General features: G+C 34.9%; 1 protein-coding gene across 2 annotated transcripts in view; it reads right to left on the reverse strand.

Annotated features, from left to right (window-relative positions):
- CEP350 (centrosomal protein 350) overlaps positions 1–17,596 on the reverse strand; it is a 150,930-nt gene that overhangs the window by 41,542 nt on the left and 91,792 nt on the right. For both annotated transcript variants that reach the window (XM_042976344.1, XM_042976343.1), the window contains exons 26-27: positions 12,194–12,340; positions 8,363–8,520 (exon numbers count right to left, since the gene is read on the reverse strand). In XM_042976344.1, coding sequence (XP_042832278.1) covers positions 8,363–8,520; positions 12,194–12,340 — 305 coding nt within the window. The remainder of the gene's footprint in view (positions 1–8,362; positions 8,521–12,193; positions 12,341–17,596) is intronic.

Consider the following 17,596-nt stretch of genomic DNA (forward strand, 5'->3'; position numbering starts at 1 on the left):
CAAGCAAACAAAAAAACGTGTTCATGTCCCTTTTTGACTTTTATTTTCAAATTCAGTCTGGTTTTATTTCAGGTATCACTCACTATACCCCTCTTTGGTTCCTATTGCCTAAAAGATGCAAAGTCAGGTGATAATTATGGAGAGAACACAGCACCACAGTCAGATGCCTTATGCATATAAACATAACTTTATTTACTTGAGTAAAAGCATGCACCAAATGCCTCAAATTTCTCAATTTAACCTGATCTCTCAAATTCAATAGCTCGATATATCTTAGCTCCAAAGGATTTAGAGAAATTTCTGATTTAGGAAAAGTTATCTGAGTAGTTTAAAAAGCTACTATTAAACTCTCCTCAAATGTAGATGCCACAGCCAAATAAAAGGTGGGCTGCTCATGTTATTGGTGTTAGATCTGTATTGGTAGCTAATCAACAAAAATGCGTTCACACATCCAACGAACACTTAATAAAAAGCACAAAAACTGTCATTCCGCTTCTTGAACAATCAGCATGTCAAATTAATGTGGAAACAAAAAGGTACCATCTATGGGACATTTGACAAGAAGGCTCCAGGCTGTTATGAAAAAAAAGAAAAAGAAAAAAAAGCAAACAAAACAAACAAAAAGAACAGAGCATGCTCTATCAAAGAGTGCACTGAAAAAGGTGCAAAGTTACCTGACCAACTGGTTGTAGATATACAGCTGGAATTTGGGATGAAGGTTGGGAAAACAGACACTGAGAGAGGCCCAGTGGTGAGACGTAAAGACAGAGAAGAAGTAGTGAACAGGAGAGCAGTGTCTACAAAATAAGGAGGAAGATTTTAAAACCAAGGGATCAAGAGGCAGAAGAGTGAGAAAGGGAAAGCATAAGAGCTGAGTGGAGAACTTTTAATATGCTTCCTGAATAACATTATAAGCTACTCCGTCAAAGCAAGTGTTACACTCTGTGTGACATATAAAACATGTGCTATTATAGATCTTACCGCTGATTTCTGAATAAACATGCCTTTCTCCTCAGATGTTGCTTAACCATTACTTATAGTTTCAGGTAAATTTACTTGTTTGTGAGTAAAGTACAGTGTGGAGCTAAGTAAGTTTTCCCATAAGCTTTAACACAGAGTACAACAACTATGGCTGTGAACCTGGTACATCAGCAATTATACAAACATATGTAACCCTGAGCAAATGATTTTTGTATCTGTACCTTGTCATCTATTTTAAGATTAAAATTAAATAAATAAAAACCACTGCATTTGCCTTATTTGACCTTACCATCATGATCTAGCTTGAAAATAATTTGGAAATTAAATTTATAGTGAAAATGTCTTATTCACCTCTCCCACATAAAACTTACTGCTCACAGGACCCACTGGAGGTATCGTGCTTTATATTTAACAAAGGCCCACTTTAATAAGATTGAAATACCATATCCATTCTATAAAATATGAGGATGCATAATTAAGAATAACGTAAGCTTGTTGCAATAAATACTCCCAGCAGCAAAAAATAAATAAAAAATAAATCATGCTGTGGACAGCTCAATCATAAGGTTAAAGGTAAGAAGAAAATTTCATGTGTTAGAGTTATAAAAGTAGAAAAAACCCACTAGTTTCTCTTCTTTACTATTTAAATAGTAAATAAATCATATATATATATACATATATATATATTCGAAAGGATAACTAAGTCTAGTAATAGTTTGAAAGGTTAATTCTCTTTGACAGAGCATGCTCCTGTTCACATGCACACAACAATAACCTGTAGATCAAGGCAACGCTTTTTGCCTTGGAAGGGCAAGGAATAATATCAGTATGTCACAGAAGTGAGAAAATCTAGGTATAAATCCAGCCACTCATTTGGATTTTAAAAGTATGTAGAATCTTGCTTACACATGTATCTTTAGATAACAGACTATTTCAATGTCTGTTTCCCCACATACAACTTAATATTTCTCCTCCCCTTCATATACTTATATATATATATACACACACACACATACATACACATTCGTATCTGGATTGCCTGGATTTTCTGCACTGAAGTTCAAGGAAAAACAATTTTGTCAAATTTTAGTAAGACACTGCAATCTTCCTTGCCATTCTTTATGAATGTATAATAAACTTATTTTGATGCTAATTATCAAAATATGGAAAAACAAATTACTCAGCAAATGGTCCAAAAACTCTATTCATAATATTCAAATATCACCCACCCTCTTAAGTACATAACTGCTAAATGCATGCATGACCTAGTATAAAAAGTAGAATGATATTGAAACATGTAAAATAAACTGTAAAAAAGATACAATTTAAATCTGTCTAGCCCAATATAGAGAATAATAATTTTCTCTATTAGAACAAGTACTGACCATTTATTTTTCATTTATAAGGATTAAGCATATTCAAAAGCTCTAAGTTGGGAATGAACAACAAAAAAAATAGCTAATAGAAAAAGAGAAGAAAATAGTTTAAGATACAGTATGAGAAAAGTTTAACTTAAAGTTAAAACTTCTTCCCAGAAACATATGTTCTTGATTTAATATATGTGTATTCTAGAAATAGTGTCCTTTACAAGTTAAATAAAATAAAGTTGAAATAAAAAAGGCAGTACTTCACACTACAGTTAACAATCCTCCAAGATGCTGCACAAATAAGAAAGAAATTTGTAAATGATGGAGACATAAATGCCTACTAATAGAAAATGCTGCTAATATGCGTTATGGTTGGTGTCAAGGCATCCCGCAGCAAGAATGCTTAACAGAACACTGGACTGGGGACAATTAGATACAAAATAGATTTAATCTAGTATGCAAATCATTATGTTCTTATTTAATCTTAAGAAATTCATGAGTTATTAGTTCTCTTTTAAAGTCACACTTTCACACTCTAAACTCTACACATATACAGATAAACAGCCACTGAGCACTCTTCCAATTTAAACAAATCCTATTTATTTAGAAGGGTCAATTTCTACGGAGATAACTCTAAGTCATCACTGTAGTTTTTCTTTTTTTTTTAAGCTAGGAGGTTGAAAGCAGATATGCTAACTTAACTCAACGTTAACTCTGGCTGGCTGGCATCCAGAAAGCAGGGTCTGAGTTCTAGTCCTGCCACTATGCAACGTGTGAGATGTGGGATGAATCACTTATGTCCATGGCCTCAATTTCTTCCTGTGAAACCAAAGGACTATACTAGATGACGTCCCTAAGAGACCTTTTAGTTCCAGCAGTTTCCAACTCTTTCTCCAAGTACCTCCTCACATTTTTTTAAATACCTCAACATACTGCTACCTCAACATACTGCTAGATCATGTGACATAAATGAGAAGCTTTTTTCCCACTGAGCTAATATAATTGTAGATTATGTTCCAACAGATTATAAAACCATGCTATAATTTGAAAGAGTAAAATTATGATGTAAATTTTAAATGAAATTTTGAGTTGAAAATCATTTGACTCCAAAAAATATTAAAAAAAAAAAACCACAAAAATCTAATACTTTAAATCATTTTAAAATTGTTTCTGGACCAAAAATTAATTCTATATTGTAAATAAGTAAAAATGAAACACAGTGTTTTAAATTTTAAAATGAATTAATTCTTCTAGTCTTTAAGCATTTTTTTTTTATTTTTTATTTTTTTTTAAACATTTATTTATTTTTGAGACAGAGAGAGACAGAGCATGAACGGGGGAGGGGCAGAGAGAGAGGGAGACACAGAATGGGAAGCAGGCTCCAGGCTCTGAGCTGTCAGCCCAGAGCCTGACGCGGGGCTCGAACTCACGGACCGCAAGATCATGACCTGAATTGAAGTCGGACGCTTAACCGACTGAGCCACCCAGGCGCCCCCTTTTTTTTTATTTTTTTATTATTATTTTTTTAAACATTTATTTATTTTTGAGACAGAGAGAGACAGAGCATGAACAGGGGAGGGGCAGAGAGAGAGGAAGCATTTTTAATGATATGAGGAATATGAGGATATGGATAGTACTGACAAAAGAAAAGGAAGTCTTGTATTTTTTCTTAAGCAAAATTTATTCTATTACTTAAAAGTGCCTAATAATTTGCATATACTTAAATAAACAAAATGCAGGTATATTATTCCTAACCTAGAAAGTAAAGAAAATTATCAGACTATCAGGATTCATTCAGTCTAGAACCTTCTCCAAGAAAATTCTATTTCTAATTTAAGGCAATGATATTTAACACACTTTTTTAAAATTTTTTATTTTTTTAACGTTTATTTATTTTTGAGACAGAGAGAGACAGAGCATGAACAGGGGAGGGGCAGAGAGAGAGGGAGACACAGAATCTGAAACAGGCTCCAGGCTCTGAGCTGTTAGCACAGAGCCCGACGCGGGGCTCGAACTCACGGACCATGAGATCATGACCTGAGCCGAAGTCGGACGCTTAACGGACCGAGTCACCCAGGCGCCCCAACACACTTTTTAAAATTCTAATGAAAATGTCTTCTTTAATGGAATATCAAAAGTCTTCCCTTGTAAATCCTTAATTTTTTTTTATTTTTTTTAATTTTTTTTTAAAAAATTAATGTTTATTTATTTTTGAGAGAGAGAGAGAGAGACAAAGTGCGAACAGGGGAGGGGCAGAGAGAGAGGGAGACACACAATCTAAAGCAGGCTCCAGGCCCTGAGCTGTCAGCACAGAGCCCGACATGGGGCTCAAACTCACAAACCATGAGATCATGACCTGAGCCGAAGTCAGACGCTTAACCCACTGAGCCACCCAGGTGCCCCGCAAATCCTTAACTTTTTAACTCAGTAGATTAATGGTGAAGATTTTAATATTTATCAGACACTACCACAAATATTTTTAGACACATCTATGTCATACAATATTTATCTGTTTAACTTTATGATTATTTAAAACCAAGTAAGTTAATTTGCTCCTTTAATGGTTTCTAAGCTAACTGGGAATATTTTAAAATATTTAAAATGAATGTTTCAGAAGTTCTGACTTCATTTTTCCATGCTAACTTGGTCTGCAATGATCAAACCAAAATATAACTATATGTTGGTGGGATATTTTTTGCTTCTTCTTATGCTATTAAAGTACTTACTTATTCAAAAGTATACTTAACTCAGAACACTCACCCATGAAAATTGCTTTGATATATTTTTTCAGTAGAAATTTCTTCCTCTGAATTTCTGAGCAATTAATTTATATACACTTCTCTAAAGGAACCAACATTTGTTTTTTCCACCTAGACCATATACTCTTTAAGGTCAAGGTTTCTGTTTGATTTACGTTCGTATCTCTCAGACCTAGCACACTCATACATTCCCCAATAAATAATTGCTAAGACTAAGTATATATTTAGTAAATAATATAAAAGAATAGTGGCTATTAAATGAAAGAGAAAATGCACTGTATCCTATTTTAACACTTGAAGATAAACCCATTCTTTCTGTTCTATTTGCTCAGTAAAAAATTTCCCTGAAATGGAATTGGCAAATTAACAGAAGAAGTCAACTGCATTGTGTTTTCTTCATGAATATGTTTCAGGATTACAGGCAATGCACTTATATTATAAACAATGCCCCTCACAATGATAACCAAAACCCAGATTTCACTTGCAACAGTACCAAAAAGACTGAGGGCTATTCACTCTGTGGCTCCTGAAACATATATTATTACAAATCTTTTTCACAACTTAAATTTCTTTTGCTTTTCACTACACTGAGAAATGGAAATTATTTACCTAATGTCAGATCAATAAAAAGGTCGGAAAAAGCCATAAATTAGACATACAAGTTTTAACAAAGGCATTGCTGTCTCGATGACACATTAAAGAAGGAAATCTTTCACGATAGCCGAGAACAGTTTGATTGCTTTAGAGAAATATCTGTCATAGAATCAGAGTTCAGAGGGTTAACAATAAGCAACAGTATATAGTGAAAAAGTTCTTCTCAATAGTTAGCTAAACTTACTGAGGGAGGAATACTTTTTGACAGGTGTTTTATATCAATAAAATAGTAATCTCTTGGGAGACTGCCTTTGCAAATCTACAGAACAAATAATAGTGCCGAGCAGCAAAGGCTCAAATGATTTTGTTGGCTATAAAATGAACTCATTCTATTTAATGGCATTTCTACTGACATTCCAATATTGTTGGGGTGCCTGGGTGGCTCAATATTGTTAAAAGAGATCTCATGATAAAGTTCTGGTGATCTGGATGGTATATAAAAACGAGTTTTCACATTATTTTGTTCTAGAGATCAAAAAGCATTGCATAACAATAACCTTCCTTTATAGGGCATCGCTATTTTTGAAAAATACTCCAGTTCATCCTCAAATTTCGGCACCATCACTAAACATTAAAACTAATTCCTTTGCCACCGCTGTCCTTACCTCATCCTACCCACAAACACAACTGCACTGCTTCAAACACACATCAAGTCACTGAATCCTTCGAGGCCTATTTCTTTGAATTTCTCAAATGGTTCCTGCAGCAATTGACAAAGGTAGAACAATAATACAAAACTTCTATGTGTTTAATATTTTGGATTCTGAGAAAATAATTAACAAAACTTGGAACAAAATCAATAAGTTCAACCTTGAATTTGTTATTTAGAATTTTTAAAGCTTTAACCAAATCTGAAATGAGCACTTACATGAACTAACTCATCTCATAAACAGACTAGGATTAGCAGTTTCTTCTTCTAGGTGATCAAAATTATCAGAATATTATTCATAAAGACCAGCAATGAGTATCTTACTAATATAGATGAGCAAGGGATCAATGAAGAAATTATTCCTGAAGCTGTCTTTCCTCCAACATTTACCAAAGACATTTGGAGGTATATATAAAATGTCAGGTCAGCTATAATATAAAAATTCACGAGACTGATAATTCTGAATTCAAAAATGTCTGAAGTAAAACAGTATGCCTATACAGGCTTTGGGAAATTTTATTAGGAAAGAAAGAAAGAAAGCATCTTTAGTCTACATTTCAATAAATTCCTATATTTTTAAAAAAGCCTTATTTAGTCTATCCCATGGAATTATCCAAAAGGAATACTTACACATTTGTAAATATTTGGTTTCACCTCTTTTTATTTATTTTAAAAATCTGTATTTATTTTTTAAACTTATCTTCATAACCAACTTAGGTATTTTAAAGTTATGAAATACAATTTAACTAAGCAATAGGTGCCAACATATAACACTACACCTATGGTAATCAGGTTTGATTTACAACTGTCTGACTATTCAAAAGCTAATTAACTCATAGGTTGATGTCACATATAAATACAGAGCATTATTAAATTTGGTGATGTGTGGTACACTGACAAAAGATATCAATACAACTTAAGTTCAATCTGTGGTTCAAACTGTTAACAAAATAAAATAAAGGTCAAACGTTTTAATGGGTCTGTCTTTCGTATTTAAAGAAGGAAGAAATGGTTATAAAGTCAAGGATAGAGTCCACAAACAGCAACTTGACACGCATATTTAATTACACCCAGAAGAGTAGACTCTCACGTACATGTAACTTCATATGGTCAATGTCAACACACAACTGAGCTACATTTAAGTAGAGGTAGCATTCTTTAAAAAAGCTTCTAAAAAAATAATACTTAGTAATGTTTGAGAAGAATGGTAGACTGCCAAAGCATTCAACATCCCAGGAGAATTTCAGTTTTTCTGGTTTCAACTGAACAATCCACACCTACTCACAGGTTAAAATTTCTATCTGACCTAAGCCCGGAGTGGTCAGCGAGCCACAGCATGAGATCTCAGGATACACCATTAACTGCTTCCCTAAGTCAGTAGACAATATCCACCGATTTCAAAGAAGTATAAATTTCCCACTTACTTTTAGCTTTCAATGAAAGAAAGATGGAAACATTGTCATGGGTATATGTGCAATCACTATGCTGGTTTTTATTATTTTTTTATATTCTTTTTCAATGTTTATTTATTTTTGACAGAGAGAGAGAGACGGAGCATGAGCAGGGGAGGGGCAGAGAGAGAGGGAGACACAGAACCTGAAACAGGCTCCAGGCTCTGAGCTGTCAGCCCAGAGCCCGACGCGGGGCTCACACTCACAGACCACGAGATCATGACCTGAGCCGAAGTCGGACGCTCAACCGACTGAGCCACCCAGGTGCCCCACTATGCTGGTTTTTAAAATAAGAAATCTGACTGTATTAAAAACAAGAAAATTTGTTTTATAATAAGATCTATAGTCAACTGACTTCTAGGTTGATTTAATAATTCTGCTAAAATGCTACTGAATTCATAAAATATTATGTTTTATCAACCTAATCTAATGAAGTACATTAAAGATATTTGTTGCTATCATTTTCAATGTGAACAGGAGATATTTATAAAAATGAATTACTTTTCATCCATGCGGCTTCTCATTTTTTTCAGTTTCTGCATAATGCTGCTAGTTTCACTGCTGGAGATTGAAATGGGGGAAGGACTGCGGGTCTCCAAGTCAGTTGGACCAGGACTGGTTGCCTTATTATCCTTTGTATCATCGTCACTATGAGAGTCCTGTAAACAAAGGAGGGCAAAGTTTTACAATTTTACTGGAATTTAAGATCTCAAAGTGATCTTAAACACTGTTATTTCAAAATTATGTTTATCAAAATCATATTTATAAAAAAGTAGAAATAAAGGAATTACTTAAAAGACAAGATTATATCACATATTTGAAAATGGCTAAAATACAGATTTTGTTATGTATATCTTACATATATTTATAATCACAAAGTGTAATAATTTCTTATAAGATGTGAAAAAAATCCAAAATCTTCTGTTGCTAGCAAACTAGTACCTGTCCTAATTTCTTTTATTTATTTATTTTTTAATTTTTTAATGTTTATTTTTGACAGAGACAGAGACAGAGCATGAATGGGGTGGGGCGGTGGAGGGAGGGGAGGGCGGGGGGGTGGGTAATGCTGAGAGAGAGACACACACAGAATCAGAAGCAGGCTCCAGGCTCTGAGCTGTCAGCACAGAGCCTGACCCAGGGCTCAAACCCATGAACAGCAAGATCATGACCTGAGCCGAAGTCAGACATTTAACCAACTGAGCCACCTAGGCGCCCCTGTCCTAATTTCTTTTAAATTGAACCACTCAAAAGAAATACAAAACTACAGACACTGTAACATTTATACGTACAGACAAAAGAATGAAGAGCAGGGCGCCTGGGTGGCTCAGTCGGTTGAGCGTCCGACTTCAGCTCAGGTCATGATCTTGCAGTTTGTGAGTTCAAGCCCGTGTCGGGCTCTGTGCTGACAGCTCAGATTGTGTGAGCTTCAGATTGTGTGCCTCCCTCTCTCTCTGCCTCTCCCCCACTTACACTCTGTCTCTCTCTCAAAAATAAACAAACACTAAAAAACTTTTTTAAAAAAGAAAGAAGGGAACACATAATTAATTTTAATAATAGTGAGGGATGGATCTTTTTTCTTTTCATTTCTAACGAAAAAAGCAGTATTTTCTCAACTTAAAAATTACAATGAAAGGATTTAGAACAATTGGGCTTTTTAAAAAAAGTGTATTTATTCTGAGAGGGGGAGAGAGAGAGAGAGAGAGAGAGAGTGCATGAGCAAGTGGGGGAGGGCCAGAGAGAGAGGGAAAGAGAGAGAATTCCAAGCAGCCTCTGTGCTGTGAGTGTAGATTTCAACGAGGAACTTGATCCCACAAACCCTGAGATCATGACCTGAACCAAAATCAAGAGTCGGATGCTCAACGGATTGAGCCGTCCAGGCGTCCCTAGAGCTATTAGCTTGATACGTTATTTCTCATGAACAAAAAATAACTTTATATGCTTAAGTAAGTCTTTCCCACAAATACTCATTTATGTTCATAACTTTTCAGGAAGATGAATAGGGACAATCATGGCTGTTTCTGTTCTGTGAACAATACACACAGCAGAATAAGGTGTGCTGAATGGAGCGAGATGAAGAGGGCCTCTAACACAGGAGGGTGGCCTGTGTGCCAAGTCCGAGCCCAAGTGGAACAATGCGGATGTCCACATGTAAGCAGTCCTACGTGGCATGTCACAAGCCCAAACAGAGTGAGGTGGCATTCCCACAGAGAACAGAGTGCAAAGAGGGTAAGAAGAGAACAGAGAAAGGGCAAGGAGATGGGGGGCGGGGGGGAACAGCTTGACTTGGGAGTCAGATTCCAGGGGCGGCGAGAAGGCTATCCACATGAGGAAAGGGGTGGAGGTTATGGAGACGGGTTACACAGAAGAATGATCAAATAATTATCTATATTAAGGAAAATGTTAACCAGCTGTCTGTCAGAGAAGGAAGTTTCAGAAGAGAGAAAACTAGAAGGGAACCTTATGGTGCTGGATTAGAAATTGAAGAATCAGCATGAACTCATTATGTATATATATGTGTGTGTGTATATATATATATATATATATATATATATGTACGTATACATATGTATATATACATTATATATAACATGTATATGTACATACAGAAATATACATGTAAAATGTATATTTTTATTATATCTACATAAAACTATATATTCTCTAGATTTCTTGCTTTTAGGAGGCCAAAACCTGAATAGCAATGAGCATGCCTACTGGTTTTTAAAGAACTTTCCTCCTTGGACAAACAGCTGATTCCAAGTCTGGGGCACGGAAGGTACAAAATGACCTGGAGAAATCTTGTTGCAGGAAACATGGAAGTGCTCAAAGACTGACTGGGACATGTCAAAAGGACACAGAAACTGGAAAAGAAACTTGAAATAGTCTGATTTGGGGCAAAGTGAGCATCAAAACAAATGACAGTAACAGATTCATCTTTGAGTAAAGTAGGAATCTGTCAGTCCATATTGATATAAATAAAATAGTAAGTTTAATGAAAAACAAGAATTTATGTAGTCTCAAAGTAACTCATGCAGGGGAGCCCGGGTGGCTCAGTTGGTTGAGTGCCAACCTCGGCTCAGGTAATGATCTCACAGTTTCTGAGTTCAGGCCCCACATCGGGCTCTGGGCTGACAGCTCAGAGCCTGGAGCCTGCTTCAGACTCTGTGTGTGAGTCTCTCTCTCTCTCAAAAATAAACATTAAAAAAAATTTTTTAAATATATTTAATAAAAATTAAAAAATAACTCATGCAAAGTATTTATTAACTATAACGAGAAAGAAAGTAACTTTTTAGTAGAGTCTGATAGCCACCACCTTAATCAAGTGATCAAGTCAAGTCAACATCATCAGTAATGGGATAAATCAATATCAGACACCAACTGAATGCAAGGAGAACACAGCATCATGTCTGTGATATTCCAGCCAAAGATGCACAACCTGAACCTAATTATGAGGAAGTATCAGACAAATCCAAGTTGAGAAACATGCTACAAAATAACTGGCATGTGATCTTCCAAAGTGTGAAGGTTATAAGAGTCAAGGAACTTTTCCAGACTAAGGAGACAACATAGACATGAGAACTTAATGCAATATGCGATTCTGAACTTACCTTTTGATATAAAGCACATTATTGTGACAGCTGGAGAACTGTCATACTTTCAACTCAGGAAGACAGAGTTCTTTGTACCGTGTTTGAAATTTTCTATAAATTTGAAATTGTTTCAAAATTTAAGGTGTATTTTAAAAATCAAAGCAGAAAATACGAGAGACTTTATTTAACTATTTATAAACTATATAACTGTTTATATATACATAAAACATATATATAAATATAAATATATAAAATATATAACTATTTATACAGCTATAAGTCTGGGTTCTCCAACACTATATCGACATCTCACAGTATCTCAGAATAGATCCACATTTTGCTTTTGTCTGAATACCTCCTTTCACTCCTGTATCATTGTATTAACATAGGATAGCTAACATAAGTAAAATGAGCAAAAATAATCTCTCTCATTAATTCTGAGGAATATATTTGGATTGATAAGCAAAAGCAAGGTACTCTGTTCAAACTGAGTTTATGAATGGAAAACATTTTTCAACTATTATATGAACCATGTGTCCCTTTCAAAACTTGAATACTCCATGGGAAAAAAATTAAAACTGTCATTATATATAAGGGCACAGACATAGAACTTTATTCCAGTACCTTATGGTATCACAGTGCTAGAAGGAACATGTCCATCATATGAGAAACTGAGGCAGGGTTAGGGATTATTAGCAAGCAACATGAGACAGAAAACAAATAGTAATTTTATGTAATTTACCAATTTATTCTCTCCTGCTGACTTCAGCTTCTCCTGTAATTTCATGGTGGTCTGTCGGATCCTCTCTATCTCCTCCTGCTGTTTAAGAATTAGTTGTCTTTCCTTTCGAGCTGCCTTATTGGCTTCTTGAAGACGTTTAATTTCTGCCTAAGGTTTAAAGAGTTAGGAGAGGGATTGAGATTTGGAGGACACAAGTCCACAGTAATATTTTAAGAAAGCCCAATCATCACATATATCAAAAATAAAAACATACAGTATTTCAAGATAAAAGTAATAATATTGAAAAAATTTTAAATCGTGAAGGAGGAAAAAAAAAGAGTCAGATAACCCCATATCATGCTAAAATAATTTAACATTATCCCTTAATTTTAAATAACTATTACTACAACAGACAAATAATTTCCTGTCCTCCTTTTAATTTTTTTAAAATATTTATTTGTGGGAGAGAGAGAGAAAGAGAAAGAGAGGAGAGAGAGAGAGAGAGAAAGAGAGAGATGGAGCATGAGCAAAGGAGGGGCAGAGAAAGAGGGAGACCTAGAATCCAAAGCAAGCTCCAGGCTCTCAGCTGTCAGCACACAGCCCAACGCAGGGCTCAAACTCACGAACTGTGAGATCATGACCTGAGCCAAAGTCAGATGCTTAACCGACTGAGCCACCCAGGCACCCTCCTGTCCCCCTTTTAAACGTAAGATACCCTCCACATTTTTCCATAGTGCCACTCGGTCTTTACACTTGTTTAATAGTTGCATAACAGATAAAGTAGTTAATGGAACCATTATTCTACTGCTAAACTCGGGCCGCTTGTAATTTTTTTTATCATCCCAAAGAATGCTTTCATGCCATAACCGTTTCATACTATGGATTTATGGAGAGATTCCAAAGGGTAGGAGAAACAAGTCAGAGAGGATGAATCATATTACGGCCCTCAAAATCATTTAAAGATTGCTTTCAAAAAAGAACTGTCTCTACTTAAATTGCCACCAGAAACAGTTAAGACTTCATTGCACCAAACTCTCCAACCATGGTATTAAGTTTTCTGTTGGCCATTTAAAAAGTGGGCAAAAGGTGATTCACTTCACTGTTAATAATAGTTAAAATTTAAGAGACTGTCATGGTTTTATCATAAATGTGTTTTCATCTGTGTTCCTGTCACATAATAAAGACAAGAATAATTTGCAATTTATAATTTCTTTTAATCATATTTGATTTTTGGAAACACTGAACATGTAGAAAAGTGCATAAAAATATCTAATTTCTAAAATCTCATATTAATAACTGTTAATATTCTATCATATTTTATCACAGTCTTTATTTTGTGAAGCAATAAAACATTACAGATAAAATCAGTGTATGTCCTCTGCCCTAAGTCCTTACAGGTAATCACTACCATGGTATATGTCCTTCCAACACATTCTTTTAAAATTCTTCCACAAATATTTACACTTACCTGCAAAAAACATTACATTGTTTGGTTTATGTTTTTAAATATTTTAGAAATAATATCACATATTCATATTTTCAATCTTGCTTTATTTGCTAGTCATTACTTTTGATAGCTCTCTGTGTTGACTTATACCTAAATGCTGCATAACACTGGAGGCATATAATATTTCATGTGTCCATTACCTCTATGTTTGGATAAAGTTGTTGTTTACTATTACAACAATGCTACAATGAAGAGGCTTACATTGTCTGTCTCCTTGGGCACATGTACGGATTTCTCTGGAGCTGAAGTTCTTGAACTAAGGTCCATGGACTCTAGAGGGTTCCCAAGGTCCTTTCAGGGGACTCTCAGGGTCAAACTCTCTTCATAATACTAAGACATTACTTGCCCTTGTTTACTCTTGCTCTCTCGTGAACATACAATAACACTATGCATTTTAAAGAAAATAACTATATTTTCCAAAAAAAAAAAAAATTGTGAGAAGAGTAGTATTTAGATTTCTCCAAATCTCTTTAATCGTCTGGCTTTTTTTTTTTTTTTAACATCATGCATTGGTCATTTGGAAAATGTCGGTTCAATCAGTTATGCAGATCTTCCTAATGTTGACGCATTTCATTATACGGTATCAAAAAATCACATTCTTTCTTATCACCACAGATCTCAAAAGTTCTTTAGTATTAGGTGGTGGATAGAAATTGTCCAAAATAATAACTTCTTTTTTTTCTTAAAATTTTTTTAATGTTTGTTTATTTTTGAGAGAGAGGCAGAGTGAGAACAGGGAGGGGCAGAGAGACAGGGAGACACAGAATCTGAAGTAGACTCTAGGCTCTGAGCTATCAGCCCAAAGCCCAACGTGGCGCTCGAACTCACAAACTACAAGATCATGACCTGAGCCAAAGTGGGACACTTCACTGACTGAGCCACCCAGTTGCCCCCAAAATAATGACTTCTACTTGAAAGTCTGAATTTTGTCATCGCCAACAAATACTGTCACTGCTACTTTCTCTAAAGTGACAGGCACACTTTGTTCATTTTTGAGAAAATGACTGTCAAATACCCAAATCTGAATAAACAGATTGCCTCTAAATAATTCTTTCAAGGAAAAATGATATTCCATAAAAAAAAAAAAAAGTAGCTAGTTTAGCTTGCAATTCAAACAACTACACAAATACCTTTCCTTGAGTTAATCACTGTCTTTTGGTATCTAACAAAAGTGCTTACTTCTGGGCTTCCTATTTTTGTCACACAGAGTATGGAAAATGACGAGTACTCAAATGTCAACACTGAGTAAAATTAGCAATTTTTACTACTGAAGACATACTCCAGTGAAACTAGCTTTTTTTTTTTTTTTTTTTAGCTTCAAGCGTGAGGCGGTGAAAACTATGACGATTACTAGACAGTTTGGTGCCACTGCCCTGATTTGTGCTAAGGCACTAGCAGATTTACACCGTTGTTTTTGTACCACTTAGCACAAATGTCAACACATGGAAAGGGTGAATTCATATCCCACTTTTGGGAAAATAGTTTTGACCTCCTTGATCCATGAAAGGGTATCAGGGACCTGAGAGTTCCATAGAGTACATTTTGAAAAACTGCTATTACAGGTTAGGCCTGGGTTTCTGAACCAATTAATATATAAATTCACCCAATCCAAATCTAGAAGAGCGAAGAAACTGTCTGGAGGCGGTTCTTGGAGGAAAAGGTTTGCTCTTCTTTTCAGAATAAGCCATAAGGTTGTACAAGCAAACTGCTCACTTTAAAATGGTTAATGGTATAAGTGAAATACTCTTTAAAATGGTTATTCTAAGCTATGTGAATTTTATCTCAAAAAAAAAAAAAGAACATAACATAGGAAAATATGTTCTCTCTTTTTTGGATACAGTTGTACAAAGATATGTGGCCAAATTGGTTATAGCCATCTCACTACCAGTCAAAATAATTCTTACTGATACAACCCTAATATGCTTACTTCAGCAGCACATATACTAAAATTGATACAACTGTAATAAATAACTTAGTACATACGTCTTTCCAAGCTGGTATTTTTATTTCTGTAGGGCAACTTTCCAGGAGTAGACAGTTGGTTCAGAGTATTTTTTGCACATTTACTTAAAAAACATTATGAAGTACTATAAACATGATATGTAGAAAAATTTGTCACTCAAACACCAACCACTGGGATTGAAAAGTTTGCCCATATATGTTTCAAATCTTTCTGTTTCAAAAATATATCATTATAGATAAAACTGAACACCCCAATCCCTTCTCCCATTCCCTCCCCAGGAATTTATCATTTTTATATGTACTTTTGTACATGTAAGAGTCCATACGTACAGGAGTGAGTCCATAAAACATACATTTCTGATTCGTGACTTAAAAAATTTATAAGAATGGTATCATACTGTATGTATTCTTTTGCATCCTGCTTTTGTATAAAAGCCAATATTACGATTTTTGATAAAGATCTACTGCTATCACTATTCAACATAGTAGCCACAGTTACATGTAGCTATTTAAATTAAAATTAAATAATATTAAAATTTCAGTTCCTCAGTTGCACTAGCCATGTTTTAAATACTTAAAAATTCCACGTGGCTAGTAGCTACTGTATCAGACAGCACAGATATAGAACATCAATGTCATTTCAGAAATCTCTATTGAACATTACTGAGATGTAATGCATTCGTTTTCCTGCAGTATTGTACTTTCTGGCAGGAACATGCTTCATCTTATCCATTCTCTTCATGAAAAAATTAAGCTGTTTCCATTTTCCTCTGTACACATGTGAAAGCATTTCTAGGATTTATACCAAGACACAGAACTGCTGAGTCCTAGATTATATGTGCTATCAATATAACTAGATATAATGAAACCGCTCTCAAAACGGTTACACCAGTCACCACTCTCACAGGTACACAGACCTGATGTGACAGAACTAGAGACTTAAGAGGCTTCGAATGCAGTATCTCCTTCAAAGCATTTGCCTTTCTTAAGCAGTATAGACAGAAGACTAAGGAGCCAGAAACCTCTCAACACAGTCTCTTATACTGGTAAAATAAGTTTACCTAACTTTCCACTGAGATGCCTAGGGGTTACAACCTAGGGTCAATGAAAAAGCAGAGGCCCAGTAGACTGAGGCCTGCTAACTCTGCAACCCAACACTAGCCCAGCTCAGTCCCTGAACGGATTAAGGTGAATAGTTGAGCACTCTAACTGCATGGCAGAGGGAAAAATAAGCCCTCTCTGTGAGAAGATAACATCATTAGGAGCCTTTGCAGTTACTTACACATTTTCCAGCATTGAATAAAAATTTACTAGACATGCAAAGAAAAAGAATCATATGATAATAGAAAATATAAAGAGAAAGCAGTAGCGCACACACACACACACACACACACACACACACACGCACATATGTCCAAAATCTAGTTAGCAGACAAGAAAGTTAAAATGACTATGAATAACGTGTTCAAAAAAATGTGGGAAAATGTAGAAAAACTGATGAAAAGGTAAAATCTATTTAAAAAAAAGAAGAAAATAGATGTTACAGAAGTAAGAAAAATCACATGAAGAACTCATCAGCTGATTTAACAGAACACATAACAGGACAGAAGATATAACTAATGAATTCAAAGACAGATCAATAGAAACTTTCCAAATTGAAGCATAGTGTTTTTTTATTTTATTGTTTCTAAAGAGGGTGATATAAAAAAACAGAGTAGAAGAGAGATGTGGTAAATGGTCAAAAGGTGTAACATATTTCTACTTGGAGACTGAAGAGAATGAGGGAGAGAGGGGGAGCAGAAGCAACATGTGAAGAGGTAATCTTCAAAAACTGAAATACAACAAACAACAAATTCAAGAAGCTCACCAAATCATAAACAGTATAAAGAGAAAAGAAACCACACCTAAGCACATCTTAGGAAAACTAATGAAAAAATATAAGACAAATTTTTAAA

This window comes from Panthera tigris, chromosome F3, assembly GCF_018350195.1.
Source record: "Panthera tigris isolate Pti1 chromosome F3, P.tigris_Pti1_mat1.1, whole genome shotgun sequence".
NCBI lineage: Eukaryota > Metazoa > Chordata > Mammalia > Carnivora > Felidae > Panthera > Panthera tigris.